Here is a 21,378-nt window from a genome sequence, read left to right as displayed (position 1 = left end):
TGTTCCATGGAGGAACGCCGAGGTGGCTGCCTTCTTGGAACGACAGTTGGATTGACATTTAAGTGATGACAAATGAAGCTCAGATCAACGCCTGGAGCTTCATAAGGATCCCACGCAAAAACATCAACATTGTCCTTCAAAAATTCTAACAATTCCCGCTTCTCCTGAGGTGGCAAGAGTACACCGACTTGGAAGAACCTCTCTGGGTCATCGGCTACTGGAAACTTCTCCAACCCCTCACAATATGTATCCTCCCCTGTCACCGTCCCAGATGAACCAGGAGCAGTTAATTGCTATAATTCCTTAGTGACCAGGGCCGAAGATTCGGCCTCCGTCTGATGCAAGACAACAGCCGATATGCACTGCCTGGCCACCAATTGGCTGCTGAGGACCTCTTCAACACATTCCCCTGAGGGAAATTTAACCTTAACATGCAAGGTAGAGGAGACAGCTCCAAGAGCGTGCAGCCATGGCCTGGCGAGAATGGCTGTATACGGAGAGTACGCATCAACCACAATAAAATCCACCTCAACCGTTTCTGAGCCGGATTGGACGGGCAAACGTATCTGTCCCTTCGGCACAACGGCTTTCCCCTCAAAACTTATGAGCGGCGAATCATAAGGAGTAAGATCTTCCAACTTCAATCTCAACCCCTTGAATAGATCAGGGTACATGATATCTGCACCGCTGCCCTGGTCAATCATCACCCTTCTCACATCATAGTTCCCTATCCTGAGGGTGACCACAAGAGCATCGTCATGGGGCTGAATAGTCCCTATCTTATCCTCCTCGGAGAAACCTAGGACGGGCAAGGTGCCCCTCAACCTCTTCGGCCTGCTACCCACATCCTCGACCTGAGGATGGGAAACCGCCATCACTCTAGTGGGACCTGAGCCGGTCCTACCAGGTGCAGCAAAAATAACATTAATCGTTCCCAACGCGGGCCGAGATGAATGGTTCCTTTGGTTGTTTGAACCAGCTTGACTGACCTGCCCAGTGGGCTGACACAAGTGCTGCTTCAACTTTCCCTCACCGACGAGCTGCTCTAGATGGTTCCACAGGGTCCGACAGTTCTCGGTAGTGTGGCCTACATCCTGATGGTACTAACAAAAGAGATTTTGGTTTCTTTTCGCAGGATCCCCTGCCATCTTACCTGGCCATCTGAAGAAAGGCTCTTTACGAACTTTCTCTAGTAACAGATGCACTGGTTCTCGGAACACAGTATTTACAGCCTGAGGTGTTGCCGAGCCGGATTGCCCGAAGTAATCCCTTCTCGGCTTGTTGTTGTGATATCTGTCCGACCTGAAATCCCTTCTCTCCTGCGGGATAACCTTCTCCTTTCCTTTCCCCTGCTGCTGGTCTTCCTCTACCCTTTTGTACTCATCAATACGATCCATAAGGCGGCGTACACTGCTGACGGGCTTTTTCGTCAAAGACTTTCTTAGGTCGTGATCAATAGGGAGACCCACCTTAAAGGTATTAAGCGCCACCTCGTCAAAGTCGCCATCTATTTCGTTAAACATCTCCCAGTATCGGTCGGAGTATGCTTTCAGTGTCTCCCCTTCCTTCATGGCCATGGATAGCAACGAGTCCAATGGCCGAGGGACTCTGCTACACGTAATGAACCGCGAAGCAAATCCCCGAGCTAGCTCCCCAAATGAGCCTACAGACCCCGATTTGAGACCGTTAAACCATCTCATAGCCACAGGCCCCAAGCTGGAGGGGAAAACCTTACACATCAGAGTCTCATTGTGAGAGTGCACTGCCATCCTTTGGTTGAAGTGACTCACGTGCTCCACCGGATCAGTCCGGCCATTATAGATGGTAAAGGTGGGCTGGGTGAACCTCCTGGGAAGCCTCCCCCTCTCAATCCTCCGTGAAAACGGAGATTTAGAGAGTTGGTGTAACGCCCTACTCATGGTATCGTTGCCTGAGCCCCTAGAACGAAGCTTCTTACGTCTACGGGTTGGCTGGTCGTCCTCCTCACCGGAGGATGTTGCACTGGTGGGGGAACACGACCTTGAACTGTAGCCAACTCCCCTATCCTTCTCCGAAGAAGAACTAGACGAGGACGGGGAAACCTTACGTTTAGCACGGCGCAACTTTCTCTTTAAACGATTGATTTCCCTCTGCATGGATTTAGAACCCTCATCGTGGGTAGTGCTACCCCCACCATGAGTATGGCTAGCCCCTGGGTATTCTGTATGGACGCTTCCCTCATGGTCCCTACGATGTTCAAGACGTTCGAAATGATCTTCCGGTTGTGATCCTTGTGACTCTGCATGGTGAGAGCCTAAGCCTGCCATAATATTCCTACCTCTTCCAGACTAGATTTCCCACAGACGGCGCCAATTGTAAGTGCAAAATTGCACCTGGCCCCAAGAACAGTTATGGGCTCAGGCCCAATGAGCCTTAAACAATATGAATTTGTAGAGTATGGGTTTGAAACCCAGGTTAGAAGCGTGTGAGGATTAAATGACAAACTAAAGATTGCAAATAATTGGAAACAATAAGGAATATCGTAAATCAGCCTCCTCGGATGTAAACCGAGAGTTGTTCTTATATTATCTCTTTCTCTTTGTTCCTTTTTCTTATTAGGTTACAAAAAGTCCGTCCCCCTTTTCTGTCTTAGATTGCCCTTTAAATACTACTCTTTTGAACCCTTTGTACACGTGTTGCCCCACCTCCCCCTTAGCCTAGATATTTCCCTTCTCAGTGCCTTTGAATAGTAACCAGAAGTTTCTCTTCCACTGTTCAGGTGTCACTTCCCCATAAATGCGGCCAGGGTGGTAGGTGCAGGGTCTTTAATGTGGAGGTAGCAGCCTTTATCTTTGACATTTCTTCAACACCGGTGCTTCTGGGGCGTTCTAGGGTTCCCCCCTTTTAACCATTGGCCTTAACCGTGTCATCCCCTAATCTTTACTATGAAATCCCGAGTTCTTCGGTGTTCATCCGAGGGTAAGGTCACCCTCGGCTGGATCCTCGGATCCTCGGCGTATGGGCCGACCCATAGTACTAACAAATTCTAAACCCAGGATCAGGTCGGCCTTCTTTAACACGGCCCAAAAGGCCCACGTTCCCATCAGGATCTTTTTGCCCCCCACATTTATGCTTACAACATTTTCACAATAATTTTGATTTGATTTGAGCGGTTTGGATGTAATTTTATTTTATTTTGACTTATGATAGACTGATACTTCCGCTTGTGAAATTTTGTTATGGCCACAAAAGAACTCTTAAAATTAGTGAAATATGGTTATAATTATTAATTTATATGATATTATCACTTTCTCTCCTTCCAAATTAATATCCAAACAAAGTGGAGTACTCTTTTTCTGAATAAAATGCAATCATGCTCCTGGCCTTAATTTTCTCTCCTTCCCCTTTATTCTCTCCCCCTCCAAACATCCAAAGATAGTTTCTGTGAAAAAAAGTTTTGTATATAGACTTAGTGTTAGATGTATTTATGGAGTAAAAAAATATGGTTGACTTTTGTTTACTTATGTATAATGTTGAATTTTTTTTATTCGCCAGAATGTTGAAGATAATGATTACTTGGAGGGAAATGATCCATCTCTTGAGTTTGCTTGAATTAGGAATGAAATATTGTTGCCTTGGAAAGAGTGTTCAAAGCATAAAATCAATAACTAAATCTACTTGCATGATGAAATTTTGCAAAGTCAAAATACACTTTATAGAAAACATGAACAAACAAGTGAAGGTATGAGGGAATGTTAATATTTGACAATTAATTTTAATTGAAATAATGTGTATTAGTATTTGGTATTTAACTCAATGTATATACTTAGTCTCCAATAAGCTCTAGTTCAAATGACACTTTCTTTTGTAAAAAGGGGTGAAAGATAGTATCTAGGTTTAAGCTAGGAAGCACGGGTGCACTGATTTGGCTGGTGCACCCGAGTCCGATTCGCATGGACGCGCTGTGGACGCGGCTGCACGTGTGTCCATGGAGAATTTTTTTTTTTTTTTTTTATTCGACCCAATTCGGTCCGAAATAGTTTGATATGGGCCAATATTCTTGTTAGAAAAAAAAACCGTAAAATATTAGATCAAAACACACCGTTTTGTTGGCAAACTTTAAAGGAAAAACCCTAAAGTCATCTCAATTCTCTTTATTATCTACTAATACACTTAAATTTGTATATGTTTACCATTATATATAAAATGCTTGGCAATATATAGAAAATATGAACAAAAATATATTTAATAATTAATTAATAAATGTATCCCGCCGCACTAGTGTCCTACTTTTTCAAAAATTGTCGTATTGCCGCATCGCACCCGCACCTGCACCCGTGCTTCCTAGGGTTTAAGCAACCCCCCCCCCCCCTCCCCCCCAAAAAAAAACTATTCCTAAGTTAGGCTTAGGCTTTATTCGTTTTAGCACAAAATGTTTTATCTAAAAATATTTTGGCTAAATTACAAATTACATCCTTTAACTATCTAAAATTCAATTCAGTAATTTAACTTTTAACTTTGTTCAATTTAGTTATTCTGTTAGTCATTGTTAGAATTTAGCTGTTAAGGACCCCAAAACGACGTAGTTTTGTATTAAACAAAGTAAAATTTTTACAATGCAATTTTGACAGAGATTAATAGGAGGACTGAATTAAACAAAATTGAAAGTTAGAGTATTGAATTGAACAAAAGTGAAGTTAGGGGACTGGATTAAAAAAAATTCGGTGTTTGGTTGAGTTGTTAAAAACTCTTTTCTATAGTTTTATATAGATATTAAATAACTTTAAATCAACACTTTAAAATATTAATCACAACAACTAAAATCAAACTAAAAAATAAGTATGAACAAAATAAAATTACTGAAAATTACACTAATAAGCACAACCAAAATAAGTGAATATATATATATATATACACACACATATAATAACAAAACTATTATCTAAACTTATACATTTAGATCATAATTAAATAAATTTGAAACCTCCAAACTGACACTTTAAAGTTGTTTTTGTACGACTTTTAAAATTTTGGAGTGATTCACAAAATTTTGAGCCCTATCATGGTCATATTGAGGATTCATGAAATATTTTCATCATTTCAATGGTTTTGGGGTTTTTTTTTTTTTTTTTTTTTAAATTGTCATTTTGGTGGTTTTAGGGGGTAATTTGGTCGCCAAGAGCATTGTTTTGCTTAATTGGCACCTCGTGGTATTTACAATAGAGACGTCCAGGTTCAAATTCCCCCCACCTATATATATATATATAAGAGATGGTATTTTAGTCATAGTGGAGGTTTTAAAGGTATTTTTGTTATTTTGTAGGTTTATGGTTATTTTGGTTATTATGTCGGTTTTGAGGGTAATTTAGTCGTTTTGGAAATTTTAAGGTTTCTTCTATCATTTTAAAGGTTTTCCAGAGTGTATTTTTTTCATTCTATAGGTTTCCAGGTTTATTTATTTATTTTGTCTTTTTGTAGTTTCAAGGGCATATTAAAAATTTTGAGGTTGCTTTGGCCATTTTGGAGTTTATGGTTGTTTTTGTCGTTGTAGAGTCAATGACTCTAGGATATCTAGATCAATTTGGTCAATTTATAGATTTTGGGATAATTTTATCATTTTGGGGGTTTTTGTTCTTGAGACTTAAAAGCGTAGAACATTTTTAGCCCCAAAGAATGTGTTTTTCTTGATTAACAAAAAAAAGATTTTAATTTGACCAAGTTTTTCAGTTGTTCCAAACCCTCCAAAATGGGATTTTTTTTTTTTTTGAGAAATGTTTTATCTATTACGTCAGAACAAGCAAGGTGTTAGTCAAGGACATAAAGACAAAGTCGAATGATTATAGCCAAAAAAATTTATAATTAAATGCAAATTCTTAAAACTACAAATGATTCTTCGAATCTAAAACAAAACTCTAGGTCGGTTTGGTCCACCATTTATAAAATATGTTTTCAAAATGGGTAAAAATAGGTTTTGAAAATATTTTCCAAACATGTTTTAAATGTGAAAGAAGAAAAAAAAATCTTTTTGCCTTCTTTATTTCAAATTTTTTTCCTCATTGTTATATTCTTTTGTTTGAGATATACTCAATTAATGGTTTAAGTATAAGATATGCATTCCAAAACTTAGCTGTACTTAGAAAACTTGTGAAGTTCTTGTAGAGATTACAATGAAAAATTGTCGTTAAAAGTTGGAACCTTTTTTAAAAAGAAATTATAATTAAACAATGGAAATGACAGTCTCTAATCTCTCTCTTTATCATATATATATATATATATATATATATATATATATATATATATATATATATATATAGAGGTAAAGCTTAAAGAAAGTTCAATTAGAATTTAAATTTAGAATCCAATTTTGCATCATATGTCTAAATTTATGTGAAGATCACACTATAATTGTCCAATTAAGTTTGTGTCATGTGTCTATTTAAATTTTTAATCTTGTGCCAAGTGAGTTAATGAATGCAAAATACTAAGAATCTAATATTAATTAACTATAAAATAAAAAATAAAAAATAAACCAATCACATATACTCAATAAAAATCACCACACAACAAAGACAACAATACGTTCTATCTTATTAAAAATTAGAAAAAAAAATATCATAAGTAATATTAAATTTAGGTAAAAAATTTTATATGTGACTAATTACGTTTACTTAAAAAAAAAATTTTGACTAATTATTTATATTTTTATGATAGAAATTGTGTTTAATTTTAAATGTATCTATATGTATGCACGTGTTACATGTTTTTCTAAAAAAAAAAAATTGTCTAATTATTTATAATTTTAAAATAAAAATTGTGTTTAATTTTAAATGTATCCATGCGTTTGCATTGGTTACGTGCTTATATATCATAATTCTTGTGATTGACTTTTGTGCTAATCTTAAGATATCAATGCAAGTATTATGTGTTATATACTCAATTATAGTGAAAGAAAAGATTAAAACCATAATGATGTTGATAATTACCGAACAGGATAATTTAGCTGTTCTCATATTGCTCTAATTAGTCTTTCTATGGTTAATATGCAGGAATTGGATTTAAGAGTGTCTTTCTAGTTAGTTCTCAACCATACATATTCAGCAATGGATATCAGATACGATTCAATGAAGAGCCTTGCCCACATTGCAATCTTGGGTACATAGTACTTGAATGGGTCGAGGAGAAGAACCCAACTCTTTCTGACATCAAAAAAATATATGGTTCTGGGACTACTCTTCCAACAACAACAATAGTCTTACCTTTGAAGTTCAATAAGATCAAACCTGTGAAGCAGCAGCTCTCAAATGTTCATCCTGAAGTTCTATTGTTTCTATCAAAGATTAGGCGGCTTTCAGTCACCGTTGAACGTGGGAAACAAGGTATAACTTGCGGTCATAAATGCGCGAGTTTTGAAATTCGAAGCGCTAGACGGCATTTTCTGGGAAATGAAACGATTTCCACACACGTGGTGAGGTACGAAACATGTGGGGGAAGTTTTGGTCGGATCAAAACTCCAATTTTCTCCTCGGATTGGGAAAAATAAAGTTTTGAGGGACTATTGTGGGGAGTGAAAGAACTTAAGTGGGTATTTGGGCCTTGGGCTTTATCAATGGGCGCTAGTTCGTTCTTGACTAAAGGCTGTTAGGGCTGCAAGTTGGCTCACAAATCGAGGGCCCGAGGATTCATCCGAGGTAGATTCTCTCCTCGGACAGACTCGTGATTACTTGAAAATTCACTAGAAAGATCAAGACAGAGTTCTAGAAAGACTGTAGGTTAAAGAGGGGATCCAAATACTCTCTAGACATAGCGGTGTAAGAGAAATATCTCAGAAAAAGGCTGCTGCCTCCACATTAAAGGCTCTGCATCTACCTCCTTGGTCGTATTAATGGGGAAGTGACCCCTGAACAGTAGAATTCAGCCTTCTAGCTAGTATTTAAAGATTTCAAGAAGGTGGTGGAAGGGGATTTTGGGTGACACGTGGATAAAAGGAGAGGAAATGAAGTATTTAAGGAGAGAAGGGGGTAGCAGAGAGAGGATGCCTTTTTTGAGAAGAACTTGAAAAAGACTAGGAGCTGTAACCTTTATAAGGAAAAAGAGAAATAATATACAAAGGGTCCTCGGCCTACGTCCGAGGAGGTTCATTTTACCCTATTTGTCCATTGTTTATAAATACTGTAATATTCTGGCCCGTTCATCAAGTTTCGAGCACTATCGAATTAGATTGCGAACCCACACTTTACAAATTTAATTGTTTAAGGCTCATTGAGCCTGAGCCCATATATGTTTTTGGGTCCAGGTGCAGTTGTGCACTTACATGGTTAATATGTATTAAAATTGACAAGGGTCCATATTATGGCATTAAGCCATTTATTTTTTAATATATTTTTTTAAGAATTGAAAAAAATTATTAAAATTTTCTTAATTTTTAAAATAATATTTTTAAAAATAATTCATTTTTTTTGTGTGCTCTTAGCCACGAGCTGGTATATCCTGCACCCGGCATATATGCCGGGTGTCTCACACAGAGGCGGGCCCCACAGTGTGTGGGACCCGCCCCTGTGTCTCACACCCGGCATATATGCCGGGTGCAAGATATAATTTTCGCTTACCACACCTCAATAAAATCTAATTAACAAATACCCAAAAAAAGTGAAAAATTATATGTGAGACATTCCATCTAAACAGACGGAGTCACGTCAATAATTGCATCGTACGTTAGGAAACCCCAAAGAACCACAAGAGTGATAATCGTGAATAAATGACAATATTCTAGGAAAAGTAAAAAAGAGACCAATCAAATCAAAGTCCAAAAGTTTCTCTTTACAAAAGAAAAAAAAATTCCATAAGTCTCTCAGTCGTCCACTATGATTCCACACTCTCTAGTCAGTCACCTTTGGAAATATGAGAAACAAAAAACAAAAAAATGATGAGGTGGTCGAATCAGTGTGTAAAGCTCCAATGTCTGTACATTCCTAGAACCCTTTACTTTTCTTTAAATACTTTTTAGTCTCTCTCTCTCAGCTTTGTTCTACTTCGTTGAGAAGTAAAGCTTCATCAGCAACTTCTACATAAAGTTCTTTATATATGTGTGTGTACATTTCACACACTCTCACAGTCTCACCATGCTCTCTCTGTGTAAGCAAAAGCGCGAGTCTCTGGTTTCTCAGTTTTGTGAGTGTGTGCGTGTGTTGTTAGGTACAGATATGGTGGCTGCAGCTAGAGAACACGTTGAAGAGATTCGTAGAAAAAAGTTCTCCATTGGAGGGGAACAGAACCCATTAACTGAGGATCTTCATCAAGCTGTCAAGAACCTCTCTGCTGAGCTTTATGCCAAGGATGTACATTTTCTCATGGAACTCATTCAGGTTACTTTCTCAAACTCATTCTTTCTTTCTTAATAGTATATGTTTGTGTGTTTTTGTTATGAGTTCTCAATGATATATCTGTTTGCGAATTAGAATGCCCATGATATATATGTTTATGTTATGGGTTCTCAATGATATATATTTTTGAGCAATGATTATTACAATTTTAATTGAGTTTGTACACGATTTCACAATTTTAACTGGCCAGAAGATTTTAGCTTCATCTTGTGCTTTTTTCTTATTTTTTACCGTAGAAGTAAAAACTTTATTATTATTATTTTTTACCAATCTCCTTCTCCTTTCCAAAAAAAAAAAACCGATCAACTCTTTCTCTTCCTTTCATCTCCATCTCCCTCTATATCATGAGCCCATAAATCACCAAAACAAAAAATAATTTCGTCTCTGTCTTTGTCATCTTCCTCTTCATCCCATAAATTTCTCCAAACATAGTACACAACCAACACAAACCAAACCCGTAAATCACAAACACAAGCCAAATCCACAAATCACAACCACTACCATTACAACACCCTCCTTTGCCGTGAGAGGATGAAGAGAGAGATAGATGAGGTGGGAAGTCATTTTTTTTTTTACTGACTCCACCCATGATTTTTAAAAATATAGAAGAAGAAGTAGAGGAAGAAGAATGCTTGAAATAACCAGATCAAAAGTCACAGCTCCACCATAGACTTCGTTCTTCACTGTTTCAGCTTCACCGTGGACTAGGTGATACTTTACCTTGTGATTTTGGTCAGAGACAGTGAGTACTGCAGAACATGGGTCGTTTGTTTATGAGAAAGAGGTGAGGGTATGAATTTTTGGTTATATCCCAACATGGTTAGTGTACTGGCCATTGGTCTTAAAAGCCACGGTCAAAATGGTTTACTGCTAAGCTATTTAGATTTTTTTATTTTTTATTTATTTATTTGTAGTCGTACTTGTCACTTGCCAGTAATAAAGAGTTCAAATATTTTAATGGCATAAAGTCATGATCATATTCGATTTTAAAGATATTTTTATATTAACTATTGCACTGAAACATATTTCAAATGATGAATATTTATTTCGGATTTATTTAAATATTGCTTATTGTTGAGAATTTTAAAAATTTATTACTAAAAATATTATAGTAAAATAATTTTTAAATGTGTGAATAGTGCCGTAAGACTCAATTTTAAAATTACATTTGCCAGATTCCGTATTTGCGGGTCTTATAAACAATGTACAAGACCCAGGGAAACGCAAACGCAGATGCAAAAAAAGCAGTACGCAAACTTAAAGTCTATAATAAATTGCTAGAAATGTCATTTTGTTTTTAAGCCTCCTTTATACTTGAATATCTTTGGATATTTTAAATATTAAATCAAGATCATTAATTTGTATATATTTATTTTATTTATTTCATATTAATTAATTACTAAATTAATTATATATGACATTATTGCGGTTCAACCTCGGTCAAACCTAGGTCTAATTTTAAAAATCTTGAACCTCTCTTTACCAAATCTTGAACCTCCATTCCACCATGTAATATGTACATCATGTTTCTCCTTTTTTTGTCAACCTATTCTTCTTCTTTCTCATTTTTTTTTTCATTATTTTTAGGTTCATATTATATTTGTAATATTCTAGAAAATGTAGTTGTTATTATTATTATTGGGTAAAGATTTGGGTCTGGTATTGATATATTATTTAAAACATCTTAAAAAATTGTATGAATTTTGACCAATAATATATAAAGAAATATGTCTCTACATTAAATTGGACTATTTTAATTAATTTTTCTATTTTTACTAATTTAATGTATTTATTTATATTTTGAATTGGACTATTATTATTTTGAAACCTTTTAAATTGGACTATTTTGGTTAATTTTTTTTATTTATACTAATTTAATATATATTTTTTCATGTAAGGCTTTCTTTCTTTGTGAACAAATTTCAAATCCATTCCATGGGTTTGTCTTAGATTTTTAAGGTTGTTTATTGTCAACAACATTGCATATGTGATAACTTAAATTCTTCATTCATTGTTAGATTTTTTTTCATAGTCAATAATTTTCCCGTGCATCGCACAGGTTAGTGACTAGTTATTATTATTTTACTTCTAAATTAACTTATATTTTTTTGACAAAACTTAGGCACATAACCTTTTAACCAATAAACTACTAGAAATTGTAGGATGCCAAACTCACTCAGTTGACAAATTATTAGTTTTACATAGGTCCACCAGGGATACCACTTTGTTGTATAATGTTCACAAATTCACTCTTACAATTATGTTTGGATGGAAGAGGAGGAGAGGGATGTAAAGGGAAGGGAATGGAGATTGTTGAATTAATCTTTGCTTTAAAATTAGAGAAAGTCTACCATACAACATTTTCACAATAATTTTGATTTAATTAAGCAGGTTTGGATGTAATTTTATTTTATTTTGACTTATGGTAGATGGACACTTCGGCTTATGGAATTTTGTTGTGGCCATAGAAGAACTCTTAAAATTAGCAAAAGATGGTTATAATTGTTAGTTTATATGATATTATAATTTTCTCTCCTTCCAAATTTACATCCAAACAAAGTGGAATACTCTTTTACTTAATTTTTGAAACATTTAAATGAGGGAAATGTAATCATTCTCTTGGTATTTTCTCTCCTTCCCCTCTATTTACTCTCTCTCTCCAAACTTCTATACATAGTTTCTGTGGAAAAAAAACATTGTATGTAGACTTAGTGTTAGATGGTTTTATGGAGTAAAAGAATAGGGTTGAGTTTTATTGTCTTATGTATAATGTTGAATTTATATTGGTTAGAATGCTGAAGATAATGATTACTTGGAGGGAGTGGATCCATCTCTTGAGTTTGTCATAACTTCTGAGGACATTACAAACACAGGGGCCCTAGCAACATTGCTGATTTTCAACAATGAGAAAGGTTTCTCATCGAAAAACATTGACTCAATTTGCAGTGTTGGTCGGTCCACCAAGAAAGGCAATAGGAAACGTGGTTATATTGGAGAGAAAGGTACTTTACCTAGTTTCCTAGAATTACAACTTATACTAGCCATTCTAGTGTAAGTATTGTTATAAGAACTAGTAACACCAAAATTTGTTATATATGGTTTACTCAAAATGCTATTTTGTCAAGAAGACTATTAATGATTGTAGTTGGGTCGACATATTTGTTTAAGTCAAACATCAAAATTCCTTGATCCACAAAAGGAGAAACTTTCACATATATACTCTAAAGTGATAAATGCTAAGTTAAGAGTTTTGGAAGTTAGTAAGGCTCACTTAAAAGTCATGTAATTTGCTTGAATTAGGAAAGAAATATTGTTGCCTTGGAAGGAGAGTTCAAAGCATAAAATCAATAAATAAATCTTCTTGCATGATGAAATTTTGAAAAGTCAAAATACACCTGATAGAAAACATAAACAAACAAGTTAAGGTATGAGGAAATACTAATATTTGACAATTAATTTTAATAGAAATAATGTGTATTAGTCTTTGGTATTTAACCCAATGTATATGCTTAGTCACCAATAAGCTTTGGTTCAAATTGACCCCGTCCTCTAGTAAAAAGGGGTGAAAGATAGTATCTAGGTTTAAGCAACAACCCCCGTCCCCCCCCCCCCAAAAAAATGTTCTTAAGTTAGCCCTCTATTCGGTTTAGCACAAAATGTTTTATCTAAAAATATTTTAGCTAAATTACATATTAAACAATGTAATTTAGCCACCAAAACGACTTAATTTTTATTAAACAAAGTAAATAGTTAAAAATGCAACTTAACTGAGATTAACGGGAAGACTAAATTGAAAAAATTTGAAAGTTAGAGTATTAAATTGAACAAAAGTGAATTTAGAGGAATGCATTGAATTTTGTAATTTAGCCAAATTTTTTAAAGGAATATTGATTTTTTTTTTTTTTTTTTGGTGTTTTGTTTTGTTGTTGAAAACTCTTTTCTATATTAGATATTAAACAACAACTTTAAATCAACACTTTAAAATATTAATCACAACAACTAAAGTCAATCTTAAATCAAGCTAAAAAATAAGCATGAACAAAATAAAATTATTGAAAATTACACTAAGGGTCCATTTGGATACAGCTGAAAACTGAAAACTGAAAACACTGTAGCAAAATAATTTTTAAATGGGTGAATAGTGATGCGGGTCCCATTTTTAATTAAAAAATTTTAAAAAGTACATGAACAGTGCACCACTATGCGGTTACTGTTCACGCACCGTGGTGAACAGTGCACCTGTCCCCCGTTGAAACGTGTGCGCAGGGAAGAAAAAAAAAAAGAAAAAAGTCTCAAACGCAGGACGCTCGACGCAGCCTCCCAATCCAAACACACGCTAATAAGAACAATCAAAATAATTGAAATATATATATATATATATATATATATTTATATATATATAATAACAAAACTATTATCTAAACTTACACATTTAGATCATAATTAAAAAAAAATTGAAACCTCCAAAATGACACTTTAAAGTTTTTTTTTTTTGTACAACTTTTAAAATTCATTTCAATGGTTTTGGAATTTTTTGTCATTTTGGTCAATTGTTGCTCAATTGGCACCTCTTGGTATTTCCAACAGCGACATCCTAGTTTAAGTCCCCCCTCCCCCATTGTAACCATCTAATTATAGTCACAGTGGAGGTTTTAATGGGATTTTTATTATTTTGTAGGTTTAAGGGTATATTGGTTATTATGTCGGTTTTGAGGGTAATTTGGTCTTTTTGGAAATTTTAAGGTTTCTTCTATCATTTTAGAGGTTCTTGAGGGTGTATTTTTATCATTTTATAGGTTTCCAAGTTTTTTTTTTCTTTGGGTAGTTTATGGGTGTTTTTGTTGTTGTAGATGATTCTAGGATATCTAGGGCATATTATAGGTTTTCAGTGGATATTTTTATCATTTTAAAGGTTTAAAGGGTGTTATGGTCATTTTGAATGTTTTGATAGCATTTTGGAGGTTTTGAGGGCAATTTGGTCATTTCATAGATTTTGGGATGATTTTGTCATTTTGGAGGTTTTAGTTCTCGAGCTTGAAAAGGATAAAACTTTTGTAGCCCCAAAGAATGTGTTTTTCTTGATTGATAATAAAAGATTTCAATTTGACCAAGGTTTTCAGTTGTCCCAAAGTCTCCAAAACAAGGAAAACATTTTTTGAGAAATGTTTTATCTATTATCGGAACAAGCAAGGTGATAGTCAAGGACGTAAAGACAAAGTCAAATGATTATAGCCAAAATTTGTTATAATTAAATGCAAATTCTAAAACTATAAATGGTTCTTCAAATCTAAAACGAAGCTCTAGGGCTGTTTGGTCCACCATTTTTAAAATATGTTTTCAAAATGGGTAAGAGTAGGTTTTGAAAATATTTTCCAAACATGTTTTAAATGTGGAAGAAGAAAAATAAAATAAAATTTGTTTGCCAGCTTTATTTCAATTTTTTCTACTCATTATTTTATTCTTTTGTTTGAGAATTCCTCAATTAATGGCTTGAGTACAAGATATGCATTCCAAAACTTAGCTGTACTTAGAAAATCTGTGAAGTTCTTGTAGACACTACAATGAAAAATTGTGGTTAAAATTTGGAACCTTTTAAAAAAAAAATTACAAATAAACAATGGAAATGACAGTCCCTAATCTCTCTCTCTCTCTCTCTCTCTCATATATCTTAATGCTTGTGAATCGACTTCTGTGCTAATCTTAAGATATCAATGCAGAGTATTATGTGTCATATACTCAATTATAGTGAAAGAAAAGATTAAAACCATAATGATGTTGATAATTACTAGACAGGATAATTTAGTTGTTCTCTTATTGCTCTAATTGGCTTATTCTCTGGTTAATATGCAGGAATTGGATTTAAGAGTGTCTTTCTGGTTAGTTCTCAGCCATACATATTCAGCAATGGATATCAGATACGATTCAATGAAGAGCCTTGCCCACATTGCAATCTCGGGTACATAGTTCCTGAATGGGTCGAGGAGAACCCAACACTTTCTGACGTCAAAAAAATATATGGTTCTGGGACTACTCTACCAACAACAACAATAGTCTTACCTCTGAAGTTCGATAAGGTTAAACCTGTGAAGCAGCAGCTCTCAAATGTTCATCCTGAAGTTCTATTGTTCCTATCAAAGATTAAGCGGCTTTCAGTCAGGGAACATAACAACGATCCCAGACTCAATACTGTAAGTGCAATAGCAATTACAAGTGAGACTGAATTGGTGGTGAGGAAGAACATTGATGCTGAGTCCTACACAATCCATCTCTCTGCTGATGAAAAGGGTAAGGAGTTTGAGGGAGAATGCAGGTACTTTATGTGGAGGCAAAAGTTTCCTGTTAGGCAGGAAAACAAAGTGGAAAGGAGAATGGAAGTTGAAGAGTTGGTGATCACATTGGCTTTTCCTTTTGAAGAGCGCCTCCATAGGGAATCGAGCTCACCTGGTATCTATGCATTTCTTCCCACAGAGATGTTTACCAACTTTCCCTTCATAATTCAGGCAGATTTTCTTCTTGCCTCATCAAGGGAAACAATTCTCTTGGACAACAAGTGGAACCAAGGGATTCTTGATTGCGTGCCCTCAGCTTTTATCAATGCGTTTGTTTCACTAGTTAAAAATTCTGAAAATGCTCCAGTGTCTAGTTTGGCTTCCATGTTCAGGTTCATTCCCATCGACAGCTCTTCTTATCAAATGTTGAATGTTGTCAAGGAATCCATCAAATCAAAGCTTCTTGAAGAAAATATTCTTCCAAGCGAGTCTTACACACAGCAGAGGATCTTTCATAAACCTCATGAAGTTGGTAGGCTTATGCCTGCTTTCTGGACCATTCTGGAGAAGGCAAGGGAGCAAAAGGTGAATTTGTTTCATCTTTCATCACATGGAAAGTACATTTTGAGCTCCTCATTTGATAGAGCAGAATATGATTACATATTAAATTTTTTGGGTGTGGAACTAGTCAACAACGAATGGTATGCAAAGTGCATCCAAAGTTCTAAACTTGTTGAAGGAGTGTCAGAGGACGTGTACTTGGAGCTTTTGCTATTTGTTGCAGATAACTGGAAGTCCAAATTTGACTCTACCGACATGAAGTACATACAACTAATAAAATATGTTGATCTTTATGGCGATGTGTCTTTGTGTAGCATATATGAATCCGTGCATTTCAATCGTGACAGAGTGGTGTTCTTATCCCGTCATCCTAATCATATCTCATGGCTGATTGATTGGAACAAGGAATTCAAATGTTCAGCCAATTACTTTTTTTGGCCGAAAAGCACACAAGAAGCTATCCAGTTCTTCTCTAAGAGGGAGACGGTGTTGGAGTGGCTACGAGATCATGTGAACGTTGGTGCTATGAGCGTCTATGAATATGCAGTTCACCTTAACAATTATCTCAATAGTTGCCAGAAGCTTGCTATTGCCTTTGTTCACTTCTTGTACCACTCGCTTCAAAAGTCTTTTCTTTCCCATCAGGAGGTTGGTGATTTATGTGATTCTATGCCACTTGTGGATAACTATGGTAATTTACAGAGACACAGGACAAGGGTTCTTGTCCCAGCCAACGGAAGCAAATGGGTGGGATTGATTGGTTCAAATCCATGGACAAATGAAGGCTACGTTGAGTTAGCAGAAGACTACTTGTTACCAGGCTATTTTGCCGGTGAATATGCCTCTGGAGAAAGACTCTTGGAGTTCCTTAAAACTCATGTTGTAGCGTCTGATATCCCTTACATATCTCCTCCTAATGCTGCAATTCCTACGGTATCATCACCACTCACCAAGCAAAATGCATTCTTGCTGTTGGATTGGATTCGGAATCTGAAACGTAGAGAAATTTACATTCCTGAGAAGTTCTTGAAATGCATAAAGGAAGGTAGCTGGCTGAAAATTACTACTAGTGGCCGTCCTGGTTACCGGCCACCTTCACATTCATTCATGCTTTCCTCTTCGTTGGGAAAAATTTTGCAGAATGGATCCGTGCTTGTTGATATTCCATTGCTTGATCTAAGTTTTTATGGTGATGAATTAAATGAGTATAAGGAGGAGTTGAAGAAACTTGGAGTCATGTCTGAGTATGGAGAAGCATGTGAATTTATTGGAAAGCATCTTATGTCTTTCACAGAATACTCCACTTTAAGTAGTGATCAAGTGCTGTCTGTACTAAATTTCATCAGATTTTTGAGGGAAAAGTTTCTCCCTCAGGATGAGTTCATCAACAGTATCAAGGATAAGAGATGGATAAGGACATGCTGTGGTGACAGGTCTCCAGTTGAAGCTGTTTTGTTTGATGAGGAATGGAAAACTGCATCACAAATCAGTAGCATCCCCTTTATTGATCTAGATTACTTTGGGGAGGAAATCCTTTCTTTTAGAGAGGAACTCAAGTCGCTTGGTGTTGTAATTGGCTTCAGTGATTGTTATAAGCTTGTTGTAGACCACTTAAAATCTCCGTTAAGCTCAACTCTGACAGCTGAGGCGATTCTTTTGATACTGGAATGTATGCGACGTCTAGGATCATCCAACAAACTTGTTCAGGCGTTGAGAGGTGTGAAATGCTTTAAGACGAATCTTGGGTACAAACCTCCGGGAGAATGTTTCTTGTTTGACCCTCAATGGGTTTGCATTCTTCAGGTTTTTGAAGGTTTTGCATTGATTGATCATGATTTCCATGGAAGCTGTATCTTCTCTTACAGAAACGAGTTGAAGCAAACTGGGGTGAAGGTGGATTTTGAGGAGGCGGTAAAAGAATTTTCTGACAAATTCAAGCTGGAGGCATCCTTCATGACTAAAGAAATTGTTCTCTCTTTTCTTTCATGTCACAGACAGCTAAAAGATAGTCCTTTTATGTTTCCTCCAGATCTTGAGAAAAACATCCGTGACCTTAAGTGGTTGCAGACTAGGTGTGGTGATAAAAGATCTCCAAGAGACTGCATTCTTTTTGGGCCAGATTGGCATTCAGTTTTACCAATTACTATTGACCTCCCTTTCTTAGATGATAGTGACAACTACTATGGCAAGGACATTCATTTATACAAGGAAGAGCTGAAGAGCATGGGAGTTGTTGTTGAATTTAAAGATGGTGTGAAGTTTGTTGCAGCTGGTCTTCACTTTCCCTTGGATACTGCTCAGATAACTGATGAAAATGTGTTTTCATTGCTGCAATGCATACGTGTTTTAATCCAAGGAGTGAATTACTCCTTTCCAGATCCTTTCTTAAAACAAAATTCTCGGAAATGGTTGAAGACCACTAAAGGTTATAGACCTCCAGAAAAGTGCTTATTGTTCGATCCTAGGTGGGGCTCTTATTTGGAGCGGACAGATGGACCTTTTATTGATGTAGATTTTTATGGTTCTAATATTACACTGTACAAAGATGAACTCAAGGCAATAGGAGTCACCCTTGATGTTGAAGACGGATGTTCATTGATTGCCAGGCACCTCGAATTCCATGTCCAATTCCCTACTATAGTTCGTATATATACTTACTTGAGTCTATGTAATTGGGAGAATGATAGTGATCTTACAAAAGGGATATGGATCCCATATGGAAATAAGAAAGGAGAGTGGGTCAGCCCCTGTGAATGTGTTCTGCATGACAAGCATGGTCTCTTCAGTTCGCAGCTGAAAGTTCTTGACAAATATTATGAGCAAAATTTACTCAACTTCTTCTCACGTGCTTTCCATGTTAAACGCAATCCTTCAGTTTCCGATTATTGTAAGCTTTGGGAGGTTTGGGAAAGTTCAGGACGTCGATTGTCACATGATGACTGTCTTAAGTTCTGGGGGTATATTTTGAAGCACTGGGGTGAAAAAACGGAGAAAACTATCACTGAGAAGCTGGTGAAATTGCCGGTTGCTTCTGGCTCAGATGCAGTTTTTCTGTTCAACAAGCATGATGTTTTTATTGCTGATGATCTTCAGCTGAAAGATCTTTTCGAACGGTTTTCTGCTCAATCTCTATTTGTATGGTACCCTCAGCCAAGCAAGCCATCTTTACCTCAGATGAAGTTGTTTGATATTTACCGGAAGATTGGTGTTTGCACTATATCCGAGTCTGTAGAGAAGGAAGAATCACAAACAGTGGATGTTGCTCAACTCAATCAGGTGAATCCAAAGGAGAATTTGATTACAAAATATCTGGTTACACTCATCCTTGGTTTTCTAGCAAATCCTGTGATGAAAATGGAAGCTGAAAGGAGGCATGAAATTATCCGAGGGCTTCTGAATACTACTTTCCTTGAGATAGTTGAACCAATAACTGTAAACTACAGTTTATCACTTTCTTCAGGGGAGATCGTGAATGCGAGAGCAAGCCGAATGATATGCTGGGAAAGAGAGTCTTCAAAGTTTTTCACACAGAAGTTCAACAGGTCTAGTGGATATGAGAATCAAATTGAATATGCTACATATTTTTCTGAAGCAATATCTGAGGGTGTGTTATGGGAGAACTGTGATCATATTGGTGCTCTCTCTGAACTGATCAAGCTGGCCTTCGTTCTGGAATTTAATGAGAAAGCAGTTAGGTTTTTAATGAAGTCCAAGAATTTGCAAATATACTTGGAGGATGAGGAGTTCATTGCATCTGTCTTTCCTTCTTACTGGTTAGATATATACCATGGACTGTTAAATGTAAGTGTTTCTTTCATATTTCTTGTATGTTTCTTGGTGTTTTTGAGCTACAAGGCTCTTGCCAACGACTAGAGTATTGATTATGAAGTTTCAATTTACTGAATCATAAGCCTTCACCTTGGTTGAGTCAATAATTCATCATTTCTTGAGCCAATACATTCTCAACTATATCTCTATGACAGCAGATCTGAATGTGAGAACAGATTTGTTTGAATAAACGTTATTCTATTGAAAATTGTTTGAGAGCTTTTGTTTTTTATATATAGAGATATTACATCAATTTGATAATAGTATGTATAAGAGAAGGATGGCAATAATGGCATCAAGGAATTCGAATACATCAAGAGAAGGATAGCAGTTGTTATCCTGATTTGTAGCAGAGTTGGCCTTGGAATATGATTCTGCATTGGTATCCTTAACAGTGAAGAACTAATCAACTTTCTCACCCCCTAAAATCTGGTAATGAGGAAGACTGTGAGGTTGGAGGAGAGAAATGGACAGTGGAAAAAGAGAAGAAAAAAAAAAAGGAAAGAAAAACTTAAATAAATTATATTATAAACTTTCACATAAAAAAAAAAAAAAAAAAAAAAACAAATGTGAATTAAATCGTGTCACACCCAATTAGAAAATTAATTTCGAATTTTTTTAAAGATATAGTTTCAACCTATAGGTTCCATTTTTAATGATTGCTCTTTATTATTAGACCAATACACTAATTAATTTTTTTTTTGTAGGCGAAAATCGAATCTTAAATCTCTTATTTGACAATAGGATACTTTACTAAAATTCAGATCCATAAAAAAATAGATACTTAATGGATTTATCACTTAGTAAAATTTTTGTTTAAAAACTAGAGTCCAAATCCAAACTAAGAAATTAGAGGATAAAATCAAATTGATCCCAAAAGAAACTACACTCAGTTTGTTTCAATGTTAAAGTTTTCTAGAAAATGATTATTTTAGTATCAAAGTTTTCTAGAAAAATAAGGCATTTTTTAAATAAAATTATCTCATTTTCTAATATTTTTTTTATACAAGACAGAATTTTTACTCTAACTTAATCTAAGGGTGCATTTGGATATTGATTATTTTGTTGAAACTGAAAATTAAAAACATTGTAGCAAAATAATTTTAAAATGTGTGAATAGTATTGTGAGACCTATTTTAATAAAAAAATTGTTGAAAAAAAGAGGTTTGTGGGTCTCGTAAACAATGCACGGGACCAACTGATAAACACATTCCTGTTAAATATTTACTGGTCAAAGAGGTAGTGGGTCTCGTGCATTGTGCACGGGACCCACTAACAATACCATGTCTCACGTGAAACACGGGTCTCAATAAAATAAAATAAAAAAAGAAAAGAAAAAGCAAACGCAATATGGAGAAATG

General features: G+C 35.6%; 1 protein-coding gene across 1 annotated transcript; it reads left to right on the top strand.

The window, feature by feature from the left end:
- The first annotated feature begins 9,007 nt into the window (after positions 1 to 9,007).
- Positions 9,008 to 20,093, top strand: LOC142630562 (uncharacterized). Its single transcript, XM_075804568.1, has 3 exons — positions 9,008 to 9,341; positions 12,151 to 12,361; positions 15,210 to 20,093. Exons 1-3 carry the CDS (start codon positions 9,099 to 9,101, stop codon positions 20,060 to 20,062), a joined length of 5,307 nt encoding a protein of 1,768 aa, XP_075660683.1. The 5' UTR covers positions 9,008 to 9,098; the 3' UTR covers positions 20,063 to 20,093.
- Positions 20,094 to 21,378: the final 1,285 nt, after the last annotated feature.

The sequence above is a fragment of the Castanea sativa genome, chromosome 4, assembly GCF_040712315.1.
Source record: "Castanea sativa cultivar Marrone di Chiusa Pesio chromosome 4, ASM4071231v1".
Classification (NCBI taxonomy): domain Eukaryota; kingdom Viridiplantae; phylum Streptophyta; class Magnoliopsida; order Fagales; family Fagaceae; genus Castanea; species Castanea sativa.
This window is presented reverse-complemented; position numbering and strand designations above follow the sequence as displayed.

Bases quoted from the DNA above. Each gene is read 5' to 3' on its own strand.
- LOC142630562 (XM_075804568.1), top strand. From the start codon at position 9,099: ATGCTCTCTCTGTGTAAGCAAAAGCGCGAGTCTCTGGTTTCTCAGTTT. The intron at 9,342-12,150 runs GTTACTTTCTCA...TATATTGGTTAG, and splicing joins TTCTCATGGAACTCATTCAG to AATGCTGAAGATAATGATTA. The intron at 12,362-15,209 runs GTACTTTACCTA...GTTAATATGCAG, and splicing joins TGGTTATATTGGAGAGAAAG to GAATTGGATTTAAGAGTGTC.